The sequence below is a fragment of the Salvelinus fontinalis genome, chromosome 2, assembly GCF_029448725.1.
Source record: "Salvelinus fontinalis isolate EN_2023a chromosome 2, ASM2944872v1, whole genome shotgun sequence".
NCBI classification, from domain to species: Eukaryota; Metazoa; Chordata; class Actinopteri; order Salmoniformes; family Salmonidae; genus Salvelinus; species Salvelinus fontinalis.
The window spans coordinates 77,479,270-77,503,793 of record NC_074666.1 but is presented as its reverse complement, the minus strand read 5'-3'; the positions used below and the strand labels follow the sequence as shown (position 1 = coordinate 77,503,793).

At 45.0% G+C, this 24,524-nt stretch overlaps 1 protein-coding gene across 1 annotated transcript in view; it reads left to right on the top strand.

The window, feature by feature from the left end:
- Nucleotides 1-24,501, top strand: part of LOC129827233 (trinucleotide repeat-containing gene 6B protein-like) — a 29,032-nt gene extending 4,531 nt beyond the window's left edge. Inside the window, exons 5-21 of the mRNA XM_055887974.1 lie at nucleotides 70-2,766; nucleotides 2,853-3,011; nucleotides 3,107-3,291; nucleotides 3,422-3,484; nucleotides 11,463-11,621; nucleotides 11,868-12,002; nucleotides 12,200-12,343; nucleotides 12,547-12,642; nucleotides 12,839-13,034; nucleotides 13,351-13,503; nucleotides 13,634-13,801; nucleotides 13,927-14,070; nucleotides 21,108-21,200; nucleotides 21,365-21,580; nucleotides 21,771-21,841; nucleotides 22,302-22,441; nucleotides 22,683-24,501. Of these exons, the coding sequence (XP_055743949.1) occupies nucleotides 70-2,766; nucleotides 2,853-3,011; nucleotides 3,107-3,291; nucleotides 3,422-3,484; nucleotides 11,463-11,621; nucleotides 11,868-12,002; nucleotides 12,200-12,343; nucleotides 12,547-12,642; nucleotides 12,839-13,034; nucleotides 13,351-13,503; nucleotides 13,634-13,801; nucleotides 13,927-14,070; nucleotides 21,108-21,200; nucleotides 21,365-21,580; nucleotides 21,771-21,841; nucleotides 22,302-22,441; nucleotides 22,683-23,235 (5,372 nt within the window). The 3' untranslated portion in view covers nucleotides 23,236-24,501. The remainder of the gene's footprint in view (nucleotides 1-69; nucleotides 2,767-2,852; nucleotides 3,012-3,106; nucleotides 3,292-3,421; nucleotides 3,485-11,462; nucleotides 11,622-11,867; nucleotides 12,003-12,199; nucleotides 12,344-12,546; nucleotides 12,643-12,838; nucleotides 13,035-13,350; nucleotides 13,504-13,633; nucleotides 13,802-13,926; nucleotides 14,071-21,107; nucleotides 21,201-21,364; nucleotides 21,581-21,770; nucleotides 21,842-22,301; nucleotides 22,442-22,682) is intronic.
- Nucleotides 24,502-24,524: the final 23 nt, after the last annotated feature.

Genomic DNA, 24,524 nt, shown 5'->3' with positions numbered 1-24,524 from the left:
TAACATGCTGTTTTAACCTTCTTAACACGGTCCTCAAGTTAAAAAAGTATGTTTGCTTATTATCTACAGATCCCAATCTGGGTTCACCTTCTCCTTCACCCCCTCACTCCTCACCCTCATCTTCAGTCGCTGCTTCTTCAACTTATGCAAATTCCTCATGGGGGTTGGGCTCTGGCAGCCAGCCCCCTTCTCAGGGCTGGGAGAAGGTGATAGTGGATGGGAGTGACCTTGAAGAGTGGCCCAGCATTGTGGGTGGGGATAGAGTGGGTAACGAGGGAGCAGAGCTGGATGTCCCCAACAACAGCAGTGCCTCACGGACTGACAAATGCACCCAACAGCATCTGAGGACAGGAGGAGCAAGAGCTGGGAGTTCAGACAGTCCCTCCCCACCCCACTCTTCCCCCTCGTCACTCACTGAATGTGTCCTGTCTGGTGTCGTGTGGGGCTCTTCCAGTCAGCCTGGAATTGGAGTGGCCGCAGCAGCAACAGCAGAGGGGCCAGTGCTCAACAATTCCAAAGTCTCCTTTCTTCCTGGGACTCAGGAGAGCCCTCTTAGTGTGAACAGTGGGATTCCTGGTGCCAACTTCAACCCTAATGCCAACCCTTCAGCCTGGCCTGCCCTTGTGCAGGATGGAACGACAGGGGTTGGTGCAGCTACTACCGAAGCTGTGCCCTCATCCATCACAACATCCGTCTCTGCCAGTACCACCCATACTCATCCACTCTCCTCTGTGAATCAAGCTAGCCATCAGCACCAACTCCATGAAATGCCTGCCAGGGATGGAGAACATCTCCATGGGGACTGGGGGGGCTTGGGGCCAGAGCTTGGAGAAGGACCAAATCAAGGAGGCACAGACCTTGTGGACAGTGAGGTTGTTGGAGGGAGCGAGCATCTCTCTGCCTCGTCATCCTCCTCCACAACCTCTTCCTCTTCATGGAGAGCCTTGCCTCCCCCCTCTAACCTCAACACAGGTGCCTCTAAGACTGACGGGTGGAACAGAGTAGGGGGAGATGCAGCTCAGGGGGAGGAGGCAAATGTGTGGGGCTTCGGCAGCCAAGGTGAGAAAGCTGGGTTGGCAGGAGATGAGGAATGGGTCAGGGGAAATGATGTTAGCTCAAATACCCCAGTGGTATCTCAGGGAGCATGGGATGGGGCTACAGAGGAGGGTTGGGGCGGTACACAGGGATCGACAGATGTCAGGGGTTCCAGCAACCCAGCAATAGGAAGTAGCGTTGGAGGCGAGAGTAGCAGCAGCAGTGGAGGTGGTGGTGGTGGCGGCATATCCCAGGATTCTGCCTCACCAACATTTGCAACTATGACTACAGCTTGGGACAATCAGAAAGGGGTTGATGCTATAGGGGAATGGGCAGGTCAAGGTGGCAGAGGAAGTGGAGACCCCTCATCCTCCAGTGGAGGAGGGTCCAGGGCTGGGAGTCACAATCGGCACCAGGAGCATTCCCGCCACCGCTCCAGCAACCCACCCCCCAACCCTGAAGTGGCCTTACAGAGCGTGCTCAGCCGGTCGGACCTGGATCCCAGGGTGCTGTCCAACACCGGATGGGGGCAGATCCAGGTTCAGCAGAATGTGGCCTGGGACCTGGATACAGGAGCAGCCAGTCAAAATGAGGGAAGCAGTTCCCCTGCATTTCCATCTCAAGCTGTTAATTCTACTGGTCGGGCATCTACTTATCCCGCAAGCAACAGCACAATGACTACTGATCTATCTGCTGGGGCCCATATGCCTACTACGAACACTGGTCCTGGCCCTGTATCTTCAAAGGGCGGCTGGGATGACGAGTCAAATTGTGCTCCACCATCCAACATGCGGAATTCTACTGCCTCCAGGATGCCAGTGGAAGATATTGATGGCAGCCAGGGAAAGACGAGTGGAGCCTGGGGCGACGTCAGTACTTCAGAGAGCCATGGCAAAGGCTGGGGCAGTGAGGAGCAGGAGGGAAGAGACCGCAGAGGGGGCGGAGGAAGTAACTGGAGAGATTTCGGAGAACAGGGTGGCGGAAGAGGGAGTGGTTGGGGAGGTGGTCAAGAGGAGAAGGGGACTGCAGGGGGTTGGAAAGAGATGGGTAGGGAGGGAGGTGGATGGGGACAAAAAGGGGGAGGCAACTGGGCGCAGCGTGAACCCAAGACAGGCAATGGAGGCTGGGGGGAAGGGAGGGGCAGAGGTGGAGGCAACACGGACAAAGGATCTTGGGGTAACATAGATGAGGGAGGCCAACAGAGGAGTTGGGGAAGTGGAGGTGACATGGGCGGCAAACCGCACCAGGACTGGTGCGTGAAGCCGCATTCACCACAGATACCAAACAGCCAAGCGGCAACACTGAAATCCCCAAATCAACAGCAACACCAATCACAGACCCAACAGCCACCAGGAGGCTTGGGCAGGTCAGGAGGTCCTCACACCCAGAATCAGAACCAAAACTCGGGCTGGACTGCTGGCCCCATCCCTCAGATCCCTGTTGGGCCTGCTGAGGCCCCTGAGCTCAGCGGGTGGGAGGAGCCCTCCCCTCAGTCCATCAGCCGCAAGATGGAGATTGACGATGGCACTTCAGCCTGGGGCGATCCCACCTGCTACAACAGCAAGAATGTGAACCTGTGGGATAAAAACAGTGCCCCCTCTGGTCAGCCACCGCCACTTCAAGGCAAAACTCAACAGGGTCCACCGACATCCGTACAACAGCCACCACCAAGGAGACAGCCTGTGATCCCAGCTAACCGGGACTCAAACCCTGGCAATGCACCTGGAATGGGTAAGCTATGCCCGATTTATTCCTTCGTAGGCTAACAACTTGCATTTCTGGCAGATTCTTTAATCTGATCTTCTCTGTATTACCAGGCCCCCCAGGTATGTGGGGAGGGGGTGGCAACCTCATTGGACAATCTGTGGATAATGGCACTGCTTCCTGGGGGCAGACTTCTGATCCACCATCTGGCTGGGGAGACCCAGATAACTCAAGCAAAACTGCTGGTTGGGGAAACCCCTCATCTAAATCTGGTAAGACACTTCAAGGAGTTTTCATTGTAAGGCAAATGTGTTGTTGGTTGTTACTCCTTAGGACATTGCATGACCAATATTTGCATATCCCATAGGTTCAAAGTCGGTGCAAGAGACCTGGGGCAAAGGAGAGGGCCCAGTTCCAGCCTCTCGACACTCCAGTTGGGATGAGGAGGAGGACGTTGGTGGAGTTTGGAACAGCACAGGCTCACAGACCAGCAGCAACTACAACTCTGGTGGCTGGGGGCAAGGCCCTGGGGGAAAAAGAGGCAACATCAAGGTATTTTTGTGATTAGGGTCTGCTTGCTCAATTTTGTTTTTGTATCCTAAACTGTGGAACTATGAAAGACATCTTTCTGATTGAGGGAATATGTTTAGCTACATTGCATGTTTCTGTTTGTTCCCTAAAGGGTGGAGGTGGAGACAACTGGATGAACCCAATGACACGACAATTCCAAAATATGGGACTCATGGTAAGCCCTATTAATTATCGGAAGAAAGGATGGTGACATTTTCTGTTGAAGGGTAGGTAGCATAAACGTAACCACATGTAAAATATGGATTTGCATTAGAATACTCATCAAAAGTCCCAATACAAAGTTGCACCTCACTTTTACATTTTTCAATTTATTACATAAAACTGATCGGAATGCTGGAAAAAAATATTTGCGTGGTGTGACATATTGAAGGACCTGGCAAGTCAGTCTATTCCCTATAATGCAAGCCCTCTGCCTATTGGCTACATAGCTTTATTCAAGCCTGTCTCAAAATACAACACTGCCCCTTAAAGACAAATAAGCTCTTTACCTGACTAGTCTTTTAATGGTGTCTAGAAATGTACATGTTTTGTGCTATTGTAGGAAGCAATCACTCCCCTATTACTGACTACAAATGATCTATAACTGGGCTAATAACTGACTTGTCTAGTTAAATAAGGGATAAAAAAAATATTAACAAATGTGCACATGACTACATGAGTACCCTTATCCTACTCCTCCTCTGGTGATGTAGAGGTTAATCCAGGCCCTGCAGTGCCTAGCTCCACTCCCATTCCCCAGGCCCTCATTTGTTGACTTCTGCAACTGTAAAAGCCTTGGTTTCATGCATGTTAACATCAGAAGCCTCCTCCCTAAGTTTGTTTTATTCACTGCTTTAGCACACTCTGCAACCCGGATGTCCTAGCTGTGTCTGAATCCTAGTTTAGGAAGGCCACCAAAAACCCAGACATTTCCATCCCATACTACAACATTTTTTGATAAGATAGAACTGCCAAAGGGGGTGGAGTTAGCCTGCAGAGTTCTGTCTTACTATCCAGGTCTGCCCAAACAATTTGAGCTTCTACTTTAAAAAAATTAACCTTTCCAGAAACAAGTCTCTCACTGTTGCCGCTTGCTATAGACCACCTACTGCCCCCAGCTGTGCCCTGGACAACGTATGTGAATTGATTGCCCACCATCTATCTTCAGAGCTCGTGTTGTTAGGTGACCTAAACTGGGACATGCTTAACACCCCAGCCATCCTACAACCTAAGCTTGATGCCCTCAATCTCACACAAATGATCAATGAACCTACCATGTACAACCTCAAATCTGTAAATACAGGCACCCTCATAGATATTTTCCTTACCAACCTGCCCGCCAAATACACCTCTGCTGTCTTCAACCAGGATCTCAGCGATCACTGCCTCATTGCTTGTGTTTGTAATGGGTCTGCGGTCAAACGACCACCCCTCATCACTGTCAAAAGCTCACGAAAACACTTCAGCGAGCAGGCCTTTCTAATCGTCCTGGCCCGGGTATCCTGGAAGGATATTGACCTCATTCTGTCAGTAGAAGACGCCTGGTTATTCTTTAAAAGTGTTTTACTCAGTCTTAAATAAGCATGCTCCATTCAAAAAATTTAGAACCAGGAACAGATATAGCCTGTGGTTCACTCCAGACCTGACTGCCCTTGACCAGCACGAAAACATCCTGTGGCGTACGGCATTAGCATCAAATAGTCCCCGCGATATGCAACTTTTCAGGGAAGTTGGGAACCAATATACACAGGCAGTTAGGAAAGCAAAGGCTAGCTTTTTCAAACAGAAATTTGCATCCTGCAGTACAAACTCCAAAAAGTTCTGGAACACTGTAAAGTCCATGGAGATTAAGAGCACCTCCTCCCAGCTGCCCACTGCACTGAGGCTAGGAAACACTGTCACCACCGGTAAATCCACAATAATTGAGAATTTCAATAAGAATTTTTCTACAGCTGGCCATGCTTTCCACCTGGCCACCCCTACCCTGGTCAACACCCCTGCACCCCCCACAGAAACTTGCCCAAGCCTCCCCCATTTCTCCGTCACCCAAATCCAGACAGCTGATGTTCTGAAATAGCTGCAAAATCTGAACCCCTACAAATAAGCCGGGCTAGACAATCTGGACCCTCTAAAATGATCAGCTGAAATTGTTGCAACCCCTATTACTAGCCTGTTAAACCTCTCTTTCGTATCGTCTGAGATCCACAAAGATTGGAAAGCTGCTGCGGTCATCCCTGTCTTCAAAGGGGGAGGCACTCTAGACCCAAACTGCTACAGACTTATATCTATCCTACCCTTCCTTTCTAAGGTCTTCGAAAGCCAAGTTAACAAACAGATCACCGACCATTTCGAATCCCACCATACCTTCTCCGCTATGCAATCTGGTTTCCGAGCTGGTCATGGGTGCACCTCAGCCACACTCAAGGTCTTAAACGATATCATAACCACCATCGATAAAAGACAATACTGTGCAGCTGTATTCATCGACCTGGCCAAGGCTTTCGACTCTGTCAATCACCACATCCTCATCGGCAGACTCGACAGCCTTGGTTTCTCAAATGATTGCCTCGCCTGGTTCACCAACTACTTCTCTGATAGAGTTCAGTGTGTCAAATCGGAGGCCCTGTTGTCCGGACCTCTGGCAGTCTCTATGGGGGTGCCACAGGGTTCAATTCTCGGGCCAACTCTTCTCTGTATACATCAATGATGTTGTTCTTGCTGCTGGTGATTCTCTGATCCACCTCTATGCAGATGACACCATTCTGTATACTTCTGGCACTTCTTTGGACACTGTGTTAACAACCCTCCAGACGAGCTTCAAAGCCGTACAACTCTCCATCCGTGGCTTCCAACTGCTCTTAAATGCAAGTAAAACTAAATGCATGCTCTTCAACCGATTGCTGCCCGCCTGTCCAGCGTCACTACTCTGGATGCTTCTGACTTAGAATATGTGGACAACTACAAGTGCCTAGGTGTCTGGTTAGACTGTAAACTCTCCTTCCAGACTCACATCAAACATCTCCAATCCAAAGTTAAATCTAGAATCGGCTTCCTATTTTGCAACACCGCATCCTTCACTCATGCTGCCAAACATACCCTCGTAAAACTGACTATCCTGCCTATCCTTGACTTCGGCGATGTCATTTACAAAATAGCCTCCAACACTCTACTCAGCAAATTGGATGCAGTCTATCACAGTGCCATCCGTTTTGTCACCAGAGCCCAATATACTACCCACTACTGCGACCTGTATGCTCTTGGTGACTGGCCCTCGCTTCATATTCGTCACCAAACCCACTGGCTCCAGGTCATCTAAATCTATGCTAGGTAAAGCCCCGCCTTATCTCAGCTCACTGGTCACCATAGCAGCACCCACCCGTAGCATGCGCTCCAGCAGGTATATTTCACTGGTCACCCCCAAGACCAATTCCTCATTTGGCCGCCTTTCCTTCCAGTTCTCTGCTGCCAATGACTGGAACGAATTGCAAAAATCACTGAAGCTGGAGACCCATATTTCCCTCTAACTTTAAGCACCAGCTGTCAGAGCAGCTCACAGATCATTGCACATGTACATAGCCCATCTGTAAATATCCCATCCAACTACCTCATCCCCATACTGTTATTTATTTATTTTTTTGTTCCTTTGCACCCCAGTATTTCTACTTGCACATTCATCTTTTGCACATCGATCACTCTAGTGTTTAATTGCTAAATTGTAATTATTTTGCCACTATGGCCTATTTATTGCCACCTTCCTTACCTCATTTGCGCACACTGTATATAGACTTTAACTCTATTGTATTTTTGACTGTATGCTTGTTTATTCCATGTGTAACTCTCTTGTCGCTTTGCTTTATCTCGGCCAGGTCGCAGTTGTAAATGAGAACTTGTTCTCAACTAGCCTACCTGGTTAAATAAAGAACATGCAGCTCTCGCTTTGATCTCAAACCAACCCCATCTGCTCATGACTGCTCATGCTGTAAACACAGTCCAGTTCAAAGTAAATGGGACAGATCCATATATGGTCTATTTGCATATAGAGCTACTGCAGCTCTGATATGTTTATGCCGCCCCGGGCTGTGTAGCGTACGGGCTGAGTAGTGAGTGTCAATGCAATAGAATTCTACTCCGATGCGTTCTGCCTACATAAACATTTCTTGCGTAGTTTTTGTTTCGGTATATTACATTGAAAGTGGCCAATATTGCATTGATTCGATCACAATTGCCACAGTAAAGGGATACGTGGATGGTGTTAACAAGAAACAACCTTTTCTGAGTCAAAATATAAGCTGAGATCTACCGCTCAGATTTGTTTTTTACCTACTTAAAACAACCTATGCAACATTAACCAGTTGAAAACAGTACTGTAGCGATCATGTTTGTGCAGTAAGCTATAGGCCCAATACATTATCACCACATATTAGCTTTGCTTGAATAGCCAATGTATTTTGTTCGGGCCATTTAAAAAATATATATATTTATTTATTTATCAAAGTTCGAGGTAGGCTGTATGATCACACTGGTAATAGATCCATTGTTGTATTACTTCTGAGACATAGCTGCGTGAGCACACATTTAAATAATTAGCTTTATATTTTACTGTTCTTATGGGGCCTGCATCTGATGTTCAGTCTCAGCGGAGGGAGGGAGCAGCATACAGAGACTGCCTCTAAACATCCCTTTGGTCTCCCTTTCCTCCACTGACCAAAAAGGGACACTGTCTTCCAGCTGATTGCAAAACTCGAATTGCACCGCATTATTGCACAAATTCATGTTACTCCTATGAACAGAGGGGGAAATATTTCTCTATTAAAATGACCCAAGCTGATAATAATAACGCAACTCTCTATAGATACTTCCCTACTCATTCATTACTGCTGCATTGCATGTTTTAGCACTGAGTGTAAATGGGATGAACTCATTTCATGGCTTTTAAGTGTTGACAGCGCTGAGTTAAACTTGAACCCACTCATAAAATCTTTACTGTATTCGTTAGGTCTCTCTGGTCATGGTTTTGAAAACTCACAGTATCAATTTTGCTGTAGCTTCCTTTTATGCCTGCTACGTTACTGCAGAAACGGTCATCTGAGCCATCCGATTGGCCAGTGGTAGACATAGTGCACTTGATTTGCTCTCTGAGCCCACCGGGAAGGCAGAGATTGTGCCATAAGACACATGAAATGGTTCAAAATGGCAACAGTTCACCTACACGGCGCACAGGGCAGTTGAATTGGGTGCGTCTACCGCCAACAGTGGTAAAAATAGGAACACATTGCTTTATCGTTAGGTTTTTATTTGGCGATCGACTAGGAATCCCTTCACTATCAACTGGTCGATCATGATTGACCGATTGGTGACCACTGAACTTTCTAGAGCAGTGAAGCTCAATCTTGTGCATCTCTCTGTGGGTTGATATTCCTGTGCGGCAGTCCCTGGAGCTGTGTGGAATGCGTGCAGTTTAGAGGGACCATTGGTTAGCACTGCTTGAGTCAGCCAGTTGCTGTCAACACCTAGCTTACAGCTACATTAAAGTAAACCACATTTTTGGAAATGCATAATGCCATCTAACCAGTTATCAAATAATGTTACCAGTATATGCAGTCTTCTTAGCAAGCCAGCAATAATTTTTTTTGCCTGCTAGTTAGCCTAGCCAGATAGCCATGTCGACAGTGGTGATTGGCTAGCTAAGTAGTAAGCCAGAGAAAAACTAGTCTAGCACAGGGAGAACAGATATAGATATACAGCAGATATAAAGTAAAGAACGGAGACAAACTTCTTATGGCTGCAATCCCGTTAACGGGATCGATATGACAACAGCCAGTGAAAGTGCAGGGCGCCAAATTCAAACAACAGATCTCATAATTAAAATTCCTCAAACATACATGTATCTTATACCATTTTTAAAGGTAATCTTGTTGTTAATCCCACAAGTGTCTGATTTCAAATAGGCTTTACTGCGAAAACACCACAAACGATTGTTAGGTCACCGCAAAATCACAGAAAAACACAGCTGTTTTTCCAGCCAAAGACAGGAGTCACAAAAAGCAGAAATAGAGATCAAATTAATCACTAACCTTTGATCTTCATCAGATGACACTCATAGGACTTCATGTTACACAATACATATGTTTTGTTCGATTAAGTTCATATTTATATCCAAAAACCTCAGTTTACATTGGCGCCATGTTCAGAAATGCCTCCAAAATATCCGGAGAAATTGCAGAGAGCCATGTCAAATAACATAAATACTCATCATAAACTTTGAAAGGTGCATGTTTTACATAGAATAAAAGATACGCTTGTTCTTAATGCAACCGCTGTGTCAAATTTCAAAAATCTTTACGGCAAAAGCACAATATTCAATAATCTGAGAACCGCGTTCAGCCACAAAAGCAAGCCATACAGTTACCCGCCAAATTGTGCAGTCAACAAAACTCATAAAAAGCATTATAAATCTTCACTTTGCTGATCTTCATCGGAATGCACTCCCAGGACTCCCACTTCCACAAGAAATGTTTGTTTTGTTCGGTAATGTCCATCATTTATGTCCAAGTAGCTACTTTTGTTAGCGCGTTTAGTACACATATCCAAACGCTCATGCAGGTCCAGGCGAACGTCGGACGAAAACTTAGTTATATTACAGGTCGAATAAACTTGTCAAACTAAGTATAAAATCAATCTTTAGGATGTTATCAAATATTCAATAACGTTCCAACCGGAGAATATCTTTGTCTATAGAAGTAATGGAACGTAAGTCGATATCATGTGGAATGTGTGTGACCAGGACCTGGCTCTCTGTCAGACGTCTGACTTAAACAGCTCCCATCCGGCTCAACATCACAGTAGAAACTTCATTCAACGTTCTACAGACTGTTGACATCTAGTGGAAGCCGTAGGAAGTGCAAACAGATCCATATCCTACAGTGTTTTCAATAGGCGATGAATTAAATCTACCAACCTCAGAATTCTCACTTACTGGTTGGATTTCTTCTCAGGTTTTTGCCTGCCATATGAGTTCTGTTATACTCAGACATAATTCAAACAGTTTTAGAAACTTCAGAGTGTTTTCTATCCAATACTAATAATAATATGCATTAGCAACTAATGACTGAGGAGCAGGCCGTTTACTCTGGGCACCCCTGTGCACCTTTCATCCAAGCTACTCAATACTGCCCCTGCAGCCATAAGAAGTTAACAATTTACGGCTGAGTTGGCTACCAAAGAGCAAAGAAGAGGACTTCAGAGGGAGAGTCTGCATACTAATCCAATAGTGATTTATAGTGCGGTAAATCCACATTGAATTTACACGGTTTCTCATCACTGCTGACACTCGATGTACCAGTAGGAAATCGAGCAGAGATGGTCAACTGGATTTAGCTGTAGAACGATTTAAAAAAATTATTGCGTGGACGGTCTGGGAGGGCTGGAACATAATTACAAATCATTTGTAGACTGCAAATTATCCACGATAAGCCCAAACCGATCTGTTTGACTGAAACATAATCATTTCAAACCTTGCTTACATTTTTATACAATCTCATCTTTTTATTATGCTTGGGAATACTTTGAACACATTTCCAAAATTAAAAATCACTTTATTGGTGTTTTTACAGTCTTATGAACAATGAACCATAAAAAAATCTATATTTTTGACACACAGAACTTGGCCCAAATAAGGCCACCAGTTGGGGAACCCTAAAATAGAGCTTTCAGGCTTCACAAACAACGCTCGGCACAACACCTGGTTTCATTCTGAATCCTGCCTTCCACTGGTTATACTAAGCCATTGAAGTCCTCCGGGATGAAATGAGCACCGCATACAGTAGATGTGCGCACGGTTCCCATACTTCACCAAACACTAGGAGTTGAGGCTTTGCAGATTTTGGCATGAATTTATATGGTTTCTTATTAGTGAATGCACGTAGTATCTCACCATGATTTGCAATGTAATTACATGCTAGCTTGGCTAGTAGCTAACGTTAGCCAACTGGAACTAGCTAGGTAGCATAGATTCTCAAGATGATGTTCTGAAGAGGTTTTAAAAAACACTAAAACATAACCGTGTTTGTAGTAATGGTTAACCAGATCGTGACTAAGTCTTTGATCACTCTGTTACTTTGAGTAAAAACTCAAGCTTCCCACTCCTTTAATAGGGCGAGGACTTGAGTCTTGATAAAAAGTTGGAAGGAGATAAGAGAGGGATGAACGACTACAGCGGTGAAATGCGGAGAGGAGGAAGAGGTGGTGGAGGCTACCGTATGCCCAGTTCCAAAGACATGGGGCCTGGAGACATGGGGCCTTACAGTGACAAGGTAAGGGAGTCATACTCCTGTCAAAGGGTTCAAGGTGTCCTTGAAGCTGTGCTAAGCAGTGTTTGCATGGTCTGTCGATTGGCCTAGGTGAAGGAGGCTAGATATGTTGACCCTATCATTAGCTAGCCAGCTAACATCAACTAGCTTTTTTTGTCAACTAACTTTATAGATATTTTCCTTTTATCAGCTCTCACTGTTCTTTTTATCTTTTCATATTTAACTGTACTCTTATGTATATTGTTCCAGGTGGGTGGTCATGGTTTATTTAGTGGCAGCGGTGGGATGCCTCAGTCTCGGGGAATGCGCCAGCCTGGGATGCATCCCATGAACCCCCCCCAAGGGTTACGCGGACAAGTCCCTCATCAATTCTTGTCTGCGCAGGTGCGTTGCCTGTGTTGTACCTCATGAATATTAATGTTTATTTGCAAAGTTGTTCCATGTTGGGTATGAGCAGGTGTTCCAAAAGTCAATAACAATATATTTTCTAGCTTGTCTTTAGATGACCATTTTGGAATATTGGCCAAGGTTGTCTAACAAAACTCTACCTTCTATATATATATATTTTTTTTACGTCACAGGTGCCGGGTCCCATGCTAAAGCAGATACCCTCTCCTGGCAGCAGTGTTGGAGGAGTCGGCGGAGGGGTGTTCCCACCTCAGCTCTCACCACAGCAACTTGCCGTGCTTAGTAACATTTACCCTCATGTGCAGCAATTCCACCTGGTAAATATCGTCTCCGCCTCGATGTTGTGGTGCAGGCCGTCTGAACAATTTATCACAATTTTCAAAATTGCTCAGTAATTCAAATAATCTTGTATTGATTGTATATCAAGTAATTGCAACTGTAAAACTGCTACTACACTAGCTCTCTCAGTGGAATAGAATAGTACAACTACTTTGTGCCTGTCAACTCCATATCCCCCCAGGCTTGTCAGCTCCTTCTGCAGCAGCAGCAGCAGCAGCTCCTGCAGAACCAGAGGAAGTTGCCCCAGCCTATACGCCAGCAGACTGATCCACAGCAGGTACTGAACGTCCCATAGTAGTGTAGTGGCTTATCACTATACCTATAGCAGTTCGGACGAATTTAAATATTAGATGCAATAGTTGTGCTAGAATTTCAGTATGAAGTAGCTTTCTAGCCAGCTTGTCTTTTAGTCTCTTGATGCAGTGTTTGTGTACATATTTTTAAATCTTTTCTCTTACCCCATGTCTCCATAGCTGGCTAGAATCATGGCTATTCTGCAACAACAGAGACAGCAACAACAGGGAGTGGTAGGTGGAGGCAGTGGGAGCTCCAAACTGTCCCCATCTCTTGGAGGGGCACCAAAACAACCTATGGCAGACTCAATCCCCCACCCTGGTATGGGTGGCCCCTTGTTAGATCTTCATGCCAAAACACAGGGGATGTACTCTGGTAAGTTGCTTAGGTTTGGTCTTCGTTATTATCTTTCTAACATATCTCAGTCCAATCTGTCAGTTTAGAGCAGTGTACTCAGTATGACGTCAAAGGCAAACCATTACTAAATCATATCCAACTAATTTGTGTAAACAGTAGCTCGTATATCACTGTTGCCGTGACGAAGGTCTTTCATTTAAATCACCTAGCAGCTATTCCGTGATGTTCGATTTCAGGGGGATTACACTGGCCCAGGTTTTATCAACACAGCCATCATCTTTGCTCATGACTGCATTGAATGAACCATCTGACCATGTTTTTTCTGGTATATCAGGTCTTGCTCCCGGAGGCAATCTGTCTGGGCTGGAGCTGGGCTCCATGGTGGGGGGGGTGAAGGATGGAGGAGGGCAGCAGTCCCGCTTCAAATGGATGATGGAGGGTCACTCTCCGGCCCCCTCTCCCCCAGATACAGCCCATCACAAGAATGGTAAGTCATTAAAATCCAATTTCTTGCTAATGACATGAATAATCATACCTATATAAAGCCATAAAAGGAAAAGCCATGTCAAACTGACAAATTATTTGTATTTCTGTTTTTGTCTTGTGTGCTATTGCAGGTCCTTTACCCATGGCCATGAAAGTTCGAGAGGGCTCCCCATATTCACAGTATGAGTTGCTCGGGGTTGATGGTTTGGGAATGCCCCCTCAGGGCCCTTCTGACAACTGGCACCGTACCCCTGGAAGCAAGATGGGCACCATGACTGGGACATCCAGCTGGCCCCCAGGTAAGCTGCTTACAGTACCCCAAGTTCCTAATGCACAATTTTGACATGCACATATGAAACATTGCAGTTGCAAAAAATGTCAATATTGCCAGGCTCAGTCTTCCCTGTGGTTTCTGCGGTGACAGAGTTCCAGCCTGGAGTGCCCTGGAAAGGCATCCAGAGTGCCGACCCGGAGTCGGACCCGTACATGACCCCTGGCAGTGTGCTGGGCTCCCATGGACCCTCTAGCCTCAGTGACTCTGACCACCAGTTACTTCGAGACAATGCAGGTACTCAATGTTTCTGTATAAGTATTGAATGAGATTAAATCTATTGGCACACCTTGGGCTGTTGCAGTGACCGTATTACTGGCGATCACGAGGGCAGTCGAACTGCCTGGTGGGGAAAGTATCCTCCATTTGCTATTTAAGGGCTTTTTTTATTTTTTTTATCCCGCTGCCCCTGTTTTGGTGCAGGTGCACGACAATGGTCTGTTCTAAATCAAAACAAATTTCACAAATATATATTATTTAGTATATGTAAAAACAAGATTAAATCAAGAATAGTCTGACGGGGGACAATTAGGGTTGCAAAGGGTCTGTAAATTTCCGGACATTTTTCATGGGAAGTTGAGCCCTGGAATTTGGGGAATTTTGCTTAAATTCATCAAAAAGGTTAGCTTATAACAGTGGACCTTTTTTTGTAGGATACATGAGGCAATTGTAGGTCTTGTGGCATATTTTGGTTAAACTATCCCCAATTCAATGGAATTGCAACCCTCTGCATGCACAGTGCATTCTTCCATCACATGTAGAGCTGATTCTCAAGATCTTGCACACTAATGAGATGCTGTTGAGCACACATTACTGCTATGTCTGAGCCAAGTACTACATGCTTTCTGGTAAGTTTTCATTACAGTACCTGGTGGGGTGAATATATTTTATGACATAAATCATTTTTTATTAACTAGTAAGTAGTAGCCTAGAGCAAAGTGTTTAAATCATTTCTAACTTGTTAACAATTTCTGCTAGTTAGTTTTTGCTTACATGTGGGTTTTAGTTTGCTTGAGCCTGCTAGCTGAGTGTTAATTCACCTGTTTCCATATGTTTCATTTTAAAACATTTATCTTACAAAGGAATTGTTTAATCTAACTGCTTAACTATTTATCTGTACATGGAATTGTATTTGTTTTTATTTACTCTTAAAAAAAATCTTTGCAGGAAAATGCCATGGGCTTTATCTGATGTGTGGAGACATTTCACTGCAGCTAATGTAGAAGGAAAAGCTGTGTACATTTGCAAGTACTGTGCCCAATCATATGTGAAGAATGCAACAGATGCAGAATCATCTGGCCAAGTGCATAAAGTTCCCTCACTGCTCACAACAAGCAACCTCCGACAAAAGTACCTCTACTTCTATTCGAGGTGAAAATGACGAATCAGACACCTTATTGATAGCGACAGCTCATGGTCTCCTGGAATCAGAAGTTTGCAACTGGTTCACCTCTGATGCTCACAGGCAATGTGTATTGGAAGAGATTTCTGAATGTTCTTCGCCCAGCATACACCCCTCCAACCAGACATGCTTTATCTACTCATTTGCTGGATGCAGAGTTCAACAGAGTTCAAGTGAAGGTCAAGCAAATCATAGAGAAAGCCGACTGTATTGCAATCATCTCTGATGGGTGATCAAATGTTTGTGGGCAAGGAATAATTAACTACATCTCCACCCTTTAACCAGTATTCTACAAGAGCACAGACACAAGGGACAACACACACCGGTCTCTACATTGCAGATGAGCTGAAGGCATTCATCAATGACCTTGGACCACAAGGTATTTGCACTGGTGACCGACAATGCGGCAAACATGAAGCATGCCTGTTCTAAAGTGGAGGAGTCACACCCTCACATCACACCCATTGCTTGTGCTGCTCATGCTTTGAATCTGCTCCTCAAGGACATCATGGCACTGAAAACAATGGATACACTCTACAAGAGAGCCAAGGAAATGGTTTAGGTATGTGAAGGGTCATCAAGTTATAGCAGCAATCTACCTCACCAAGCAAAGTGAGAAAAATAAGAGCACATTAAAGCTGCCCAGCAACACCCGTTGGGGAGGTGTCATCATGTTTGACTGTCTCCTGGAGGGGATGGAGTCTCCAAGAAATGGCCATATCATAGTCTGCCGATATGGACAGCCCCATCAAGAGGATCCTCCTGGATTATGTATTTTGGGAGAGAGTGGTAAGCAGCCTGAAACTCCTGAAACCTATAGCAGTAGCCATTGCACGGATTGAGGGAGACAATGCCATCCTGTCTGATGTTCAGACTCTGATTGCAGATGTAAGAGAAGAAATCCGTACTGCCCTGCCCACTTCACTGTTTCTCCAAGCAGAGGAAACTGCAGTTTTGAAATGCATAAAAAAGCGTGAAGACTTCTGCCAGAAGCTCATACACACCGCATCGTACATGTTGGAGCCCAAGTATGCTGGCAAGAGCATCCGGTCTGGTGCAGAAATCAACAAGGCCTATGGTGTCATCACTACCGTGTCTCGCCACCTTGGCCTGGATGAGGGAAAGGTTCTTGGCAGTCTGACGAAGTACACTTCCAAGCAAGGGCTTTGGGATGGAGATGCAATATGGCAGTTGTGCCAACATATCTCATCAGCCACCTGGTGGAAGGGACTTTGTGGATCCGAGGCTCTTTCCCCTGTTGCCTCCATCATCCTCCAAATTCTACTTATATTAGCCTCCTCAGAGCGCAACTGGTCCTTGTTTGGGAACATACACACCAAAGCACGCAACAGGCTGACCAATACAATGGTTGAAAAATTGGTGGCCATCCGGGCAAATTTGAGGCTTTTTGAGCCTGACAATGAGCCATCCTCAAGGTTGGAAAGTGACAGTGAAGATGGGGTGGACATTGAGGAGGTCCAGAGAGAAGACATTGAAGCCTGAGAGGAAGACAACCAAAGCTTTAGTTTCTAGACTATCATTTTACAGATGTATGTTAAATGTTTTTGGGAGATGCAATGGATCATTCAATATTTCCTTTTGTTGTTCAGTGAAAACATCCCATGTGAAGAGTCAATTCATTGAATTAAATTTAAATTCATAACTAAGACATTTGTATTTCTATTGAAAGGATTTAATCATTTACAATTATCTACTTATGGTAAGGTTTGTTTCTATCTCCATATTATATGGTAAATATATCCAATACAAAAAAACATGTCGTGTCTTTGGCATCGTTAGATTGAAGACTTATTTTATTAAATCAATTCTCTGTAATTATTATTACATGATTTAAACAAATAATGTAAATGTAATTAACTAGGAAGTTGGGGCACCAAGGATAATCTTCAGATTACAAAGTTATAATTTTCCTAATAACTCTTCAGATATTTTATCTGATCAGTCTTCTAATTAATGAAATATTCTTTACCTCACGTTAGTCTCATTCCAAACGTCGTAAATTGTTGGTTATCTGCACGAACCCAGCCTTTACTATGAATCATCATACACCAATGTCTTCATTATTTATTTACTAACTAAATAATCACAGAAACGCATAAACAAACATTAGAAATGGTTACAAGGAAATGATAGGGGAGGTTCCCTAGTGGGCTAAGCCGATATGACGGCTTGGTGGACAAAGGGAAGTGGGTGTGGTAAAGACAGTCACTACACAGTTGATAATTATATTAATTGAAATGCTAATCATTTGCACATGAACACACTCATTTGGGAATAATTGCAATCAATATATACTTGCTCCTAGTGTGTCGTTGTGATCTGTTGGAATCGTCAGTCCTTCTGTTGGAAAGTTCATCCGAGCGTCTCTGCTTCCCTGAAGTCTTTTGTGGTTAGAATGGATACGTCAGAGTACCATTCAAAAATGTTCTTATAGATTAGATGTTTTGTCGGTCTTCGCGTCCCAGGTTGACAATTTCTAGCTGCAGACTAGTAATTAGTATCTAAGATTTGCTCTTATTCTGTCAGGATCGATAGTCTCAGAGTTGAACCATTTCCTGCCGTGTAGCCAATGCTCCACGTTGTATGGTTAGAAATTTAACAACCATTACAGCCTTAGCTTAAACTGAGGTTTTTGTGGTCTCTACTCAAACCTTTGCCCCCTCAGCTAACCGAGGTAGGCATGGTCTGAAGAGGATTTTCTCAGGTGGGGGTTTTATTCGTAACAGTACAAAAGGGCTGTCCCACGAGCCAGATCATGTCTCTTCAGGGGGAAGGGCCAATGACTTAAACTTTTTAAAGGGAATACAATTCTCTCACATTAACCTGTCTAGCCCCTGGGTCCCCCCCCCCCCCCATTCCACTGAAAATGATTAAGTGTTTTACAGCGAAAATACAATATAGCATTATATTAGCTTACTACAATAGCCAACCGCATTCATTCAACGCAAAGGTAGCGATAGCGAAAAAACCAGCAAAAGATATACATTTATTCACTAACCTTCACAATCTTCATCAGATGACAGTCCTATAACATCATATTACACAATACATATATGGTTTGTTCGAAAATGTGCATATTTAGAGCTGAAATCCGTGGTTATACATTGTGGAAACGTAGCAACTTTTTCCCAGAATCTCCGGATATATTTCTGACACTCACCTAATCTGACCAAATTACTCATCATAAACTTTACTAAAAAATACATGTTGGATAGCAAATGAAAGATACACTAGTTCTTAATGCAATCACAGTGTTAGAATTCTAAAAATAACTTTAGTACGACATACAGCTTACGTTATAGCGAGACAGCGCCTGCAATGAGGGCGGAAAATAATACTAAACATTTTCCACAGAAATACGAAATAACATCATAAATGGTTCCTACTTTTGCTGAGCTTCCATCAGAATCTTGTACAAGGGGTCCTTTGTCCAGAACAATCGTTGTTTGGTTTTAGAATGTCCTCTTATCCTGTCGAATTAGCAACCAAAGCTAGCCAAGTGGCGCGAAGCTGTCCATCGTCACCAAACGCAGAGAACGGAAAAAGCCAAAACTCCCGATTTAAACTTTCAATAATCTGATAAAACTATATTGAAAAAACATACTTTATGATGATATTATCACATTTATCAAATAAAATCAAAGCAGGAGATATTAGCCGTCTATAACGAAAGCTTTTCAGAAGCCAAGGCTGATGTCCTTCCCGCGCCTTGCTGAACAAAGGAAATTTGGGGTCATGTCATTCCAAGAGCTCTCTTTTGACCTCAGATCAAGCTATACACCCCCTTTCACCTCTCACTGCCTGTTGACATCTAGTGGAAGGCGTATGAAGTGCATGTACACTGCTCAAAAAATAAAGGGAACACTTAAACAACACAATGTAACTCCAAGTCAATCACACTTCTGTGAAATCAAACTGTCCACTTAGGAAGCAACACTGATTGACAATACATTTCACATGCTGTTGTGCAAATGGAATAGACAAAAGGTGGAAATTATAGGCAATTAGCAAGACACCCCCAATAAAGGTGTGGTTCTGCAGGTGGTGACCACAGACCACTTCTCAGTTCCTATGCTTCCTGGCTGATGTTTTGGTCACTTTTGAATGCTGGCGGGGCTTTCACTCTAGTGGTAGCATGAGACGGAGTCTACAACCCACACAAGTGGCTCAGGTAGTGCAGCTCATCCAGGATGGCACATCAATGCGAGCTGTGGCAAGAAGGTTTGCTGTGTCTGTCAGCGTAGTGTTCAGAGCATGGAGGCGCTACCAGGAGACTACATCAGGAGACGTAGAGGAGGCCAACAACCCAGCAGCAGGACCGCTACCTCCGCCTTTGTGCAAGGAGTAGCACTGCCAGAGCCCTGCAAAATGAACTCCAGCAGGCCACAAATGTGCATGTGTCAGCATATGGTCTCACAAGGGGTCTGAGGATCTCATCTCGGTACCTAATGGCAGTCAGGCTACCTCTGGCGAGCACATGGAGGGCTGTGCGGCCCCCAAAGAAATGCCATCCCACACCATGACTGACCCACCGCCAAACCGGTCATGCTGGAGGATGTTGCAGGCAGCAGAACGTTCTCTACAGCGTCTCCAGACTCTGTCACGTCTGTCACATGTGCTCATGTGACAGAAAGCCTGACCTGCTTTCATCTGTGAAGAGCACAGGGTGCCAGTGGCGAATTTGCCAATCTTGGTGGTCTCTGGCAAATGCCAAACGTCTTGCACGGTGTTGGGCTGTAAGCACAACCCCCACCTGTAGACGTCGGGCCCTCATACCACCCTCATGGAGTCTGTTTCTGACCGTTTGAGCAGACACATGCACATTTGTGGCCTGCTGGAGGTCATTTTGCAGGGCTCTGGCAGTGCTCCTCCTTGCACAAAGGCGGAGGTAGCGGTCCTGCTGCTGGGTTGTTGGCCTCCTCTACGTCTCCTGATGTAGTCTCCTGGTAGCGCCTCCATGCTCTGGACACTACGCTGACAGACACAGCAAACCTTCTTGCCACAGCTTGCATTGATGTGCCATCCTGGATGAGCTGCACTACCTGAGCCACTTGTGTGGGTTGTAGACTCCGTCTCATGCTACCACTAGAGTGAAAACACCGCCAGCATTCAAAAGTGACCAAAACATCAGCCAGGAAGCATAGGAACTGAGAAGTGGTCTGTGGTCACCACCTGCAGAACCACTCCTTTATTGGGGGTGTCTTGCTAATTGCCTATAATTTCCACCTTTTGTCTATTCCATTTGCTAAACGTATTGTCAATCAGTGTTGCTTCCTAAGTGGACGGTTTGATTTCACAGAAGTGTGATTGACTTGGAGTTACATTGTGTTGTTTAAGTGTTCCCTTTATTTTTTTGAGCAGTGTATATAGACACACAACTGGGGATGCAACAGCACAGGTAGCATCATTCTCTAATATGAACAACTTTAAGGTCTAGTCCAATAGTTGAGACTGAGCTGCTAACCAAAGCTCTGTCAATTGATTGAAAGTAGCTATGTTTCCCTTGTGTTCTGGGGAACACTACAATCCTGTCAGAGTTTGTGAGTGAGGAGGAAGTGGTTCGCTATTTTGCACATTCCCAGGTTGGAGGTACGAAGGGGGCCAGCCCAGGGGCATGGGCAGCCCAGGGGCATGGGCGGCCCAGGGCTCATCAGGTACGCGCACAACGGTGGCTTGTAGGCTGTGTGAAAGCCAGGAGATACTAAATGTGTTCTTTAGTTAATGGTCAATTACTGTGAGACCGACAGTTACTTGATTGTAAGTCACCGGTTGACCAAGTTTCATGACCTCCACAGGCACACCATATGTTGTATTGCAGTATTTCTTGACACACCCTATCTCTCTGTTGCAGGGCCAAACCCCTCCCTCAACACCTTGCTGCCTTCACCAGGTGCCTGGCCCTACAGTGCCTCAGACAACCCCCTTGGCAATGCACACAGCACAGGTAGCACAGCACATTCTCTAATATATGAACAGCTTTAAGGTCTAGTCTAATATTTGAGAGAATGAGCTGCTAACCAAAGCTCTGTGAATTGATGATGTATTGAAATGAGCTGTTTCCCTTGGTCATTTATTTTGGTGTGTTGAAAGTTGTGCTTTTTTCCTCAGCAAAGTACTCGGAGTACAAACCCAGCTGGCCCCCAGAGCCCATCGGACACAATAAGCCGTGGAAGACCAGTCGCGTCGGTTCCCAGCTGCCACGCCCCCCTCCTGGACTGACCAGTCAGAAACAGGCCTCGACATCTCTATGGGGCAGCGGAGCCCCGCGTTTGACCAGGGGCTGGGGAGAGGGCGGGGGCAGTCAAGATTCAAGATTTGGGACAGGTAATATTATATATCTGGATCAACACTAGTGATTTCAACTGTTTCTTGGCCAACTTGATACAAAACCATTTATAGCTGTTGGGTTTTCAGAACTCATTGTAGTAAGATATTTATTAAATATCGGCTTTACAACAGAAAAAAGATTGAAAGACTACGCTTTGTTTCTGACTGCCCTCTCTCTCCTCCGTAGGCTCAGCGTGGAATGATGGTGTGGCCTCCAGAGGCAGCTGCTGGCTACTGCTCAGCAATCTCACCCCTCAGGTACAGATGGAGAGAATTGATAAAGATGTTAGCACTAGTACCAATGAACAGGGAGGGAATGAGCAGAAGGATGGGGGGAGGAGGGCCTAGGGATTATGTTGTGGGTGATTTGGAATTTTATGTTTTCTGACCCATCATCGAAGTGGAATTTATCACAGATATTAAATAAAATGGCCATTGAGAGAGGGGTGGGTGTGAATTTCTTGTACATCAGCATTCTCCTTCGGTGTATCCTATGCAAATGAGCCTGTGTAATGCGTGACCGAAGTGTAATTGGATTGTGAAGTTGACTGATCCATTTAATCAATTAAGGATTGCATGAATGACGTTGGCATGAAAGGGCTGCTAAGGGAAAAACAGAATGGGGAAATGTATAATTCTACTGCCCACCCTTTTATAGTCTCATACTTCCCCACCACAGACACACTGGTATGCCACTAAGTTTTCTGTTCTCCTACAGATTGACGGTTCCACACTACGGACTATCTGTATGCAGCACGGCCCCCTACTGACCTTTCACCTCGGCCTGACCCAGGGCAGCGCTCTGATTCGTTACAGCACACGTCAGGAAGCAGCCAAGGCTCAGGGTGCACTGCACATGTAGGCTACTATCCCTTTACACACTAACAAACACTGTGCTGCTGCCTAGTGTAATGCTAAATGCCTGTAATTAAATATTTGCAAATTTACCCTAATGTTAACTCCATGCAGCATGTTTTTTATTTTACCCTTTATTTAAGATTATAATGCTGAATTGGAGCCTGATGGCCGTTCAGCTAGTACAATTTCTACTACTTCACCTGTTTTACTAAAGGACACTGACATATTTTGTTTTTTCCAGGTGTGTTCTGGGGAACACCACAATCCTGGCGGAGTTTGTGAGTGAGGAGGAAGTGGCTCGCTATTTTGCACATTCCCAGGTTGGAGGTGCGGAGGGGGCCAGCCCAGGGGCAGGGGCGGCCCAGGGCTCGTCAGGAACGCACACAGTGGTGGGCAACAGCGGAGGGGGCTCCCTGGGGAGTGAACGAGCAGCAATAGGAGCAGGAAACAATTTGGGTGGAAACAGAGGTGGAGGGGTTCTGGGTAGTGTGGGGCCTTCTAGCTCCGGCTGGCAAAGTTTGGATGGTACGGGCAGCTCTCCGGAGGCCACCTCAGCCCAAGGTCCTGGGCTTGGTATTTTTGCTCAGTTGAGCGCCAACGGGGCTGGGAAGGGGGTAGGGGGTGGGGTGGGACGGGTAGAGGCAGGGAGGTCTGGGCTCTGGGGTGGTGTGACCCCAGGTTACTCCAGCAGCAGCTTGTGGGGTGCACCCCAAATGGAGGACAGGCACCAAATTGGCAGCCCAGCTGCCCTGTTGCCTGGTGACCTGCTGGGAGGAGGGGCTGACTCCATCTGACACACCTTCACATAAGTATATATTTAGACACACGACATACACTGGGAAACACACATACATTTATAAATTACTAAATATAATCACGTAAACACACACACATACATATATAAATTACTAAATATAACCACGTAAACACACAAGTAGAAATGTGAGACATGCTTACACACATTCTCATGGCCAGACTTAAGCTATTATATAAACAAATGCAGGGACTGTTAGACGTGTAAGGCCTTTTTCCACAGATGAAGATTTCAACTGCTAGACTTGAACCTGAAAAATTAGTCTGTCGGTCTGAGAGACTGGCTGGATTGCATTGTGCTTAGTAGGTGATTTGATGACAGACTTGCATACACATGCACACACCAAATACAAACTAGCCTTCGGACAGATGGGCACTGTAACAGCATTACTCGCGTCATATAGGTAAACTATGTGACGCAGGACAACCTGCAGTTTCCATTCATGCCCCTTATGGAGACTGAATCAAAACACGTGCAAACACACTGCTCTGATTGATGACAACTGTATCTTATTGTGTATGTTAGGTTCTGTTTTGTATGGTTTTTATTTTGAACAGTGGAATACTGAAATGTAATTGTTCCTTTCAAATGCTGACCTCCTACTGTTGTTTTTCTCTCAATCACGTTTGTTACTGTTACTATGATAATTGTTGAAACTCTGGCAGTATGAGGCAACATTGCATTTCTCAGAGAGTGGGATACTGTGTGTGGAATACTCAGTGTGGGTATGAGTGAGAATGAGACCAAGTAATAAACCCCTGTGTGTGAATGTGAGGATTATGTAGTGTGCATGTTACTGCCTGTCATGATTAGTGTGCGAGGCTGCTTACTGAAGGTCTAAAAATATGTTTTGAGTGCATTCGGTATACTGCTGACTGTGTTCAAGAACATTGGCACTAATGCTTAGTCTTTTTTTTTTCATTTTAAGAATATTTTTTTTGCAGACTGTCTTTTTTATTGTCCGAACTGCAATAATAAAAATAACAATTTTAATGATACTAAGAGCGGAAGGCATATGTATTGAGAAAAAGGACATGCCAAATCTTATCAAACTGTGGAGTGGTGGGGGGTTGTTTACAAGACACAGAAAAGAGTTACCGTGTGTTTATATGTTTTGTTGTGTATCGTTTTAAATTAAGACAGGCTTTAACACTCCTGTTCAGTGTTTCGTTTTGAGATTTTACAAAGAAATTTATTTAAACAAAGAGAACAAGATTACTAATAAAGATGAAAGTATTGGCTTCTGCTTGTCTGGTGGTCATTGAGAAT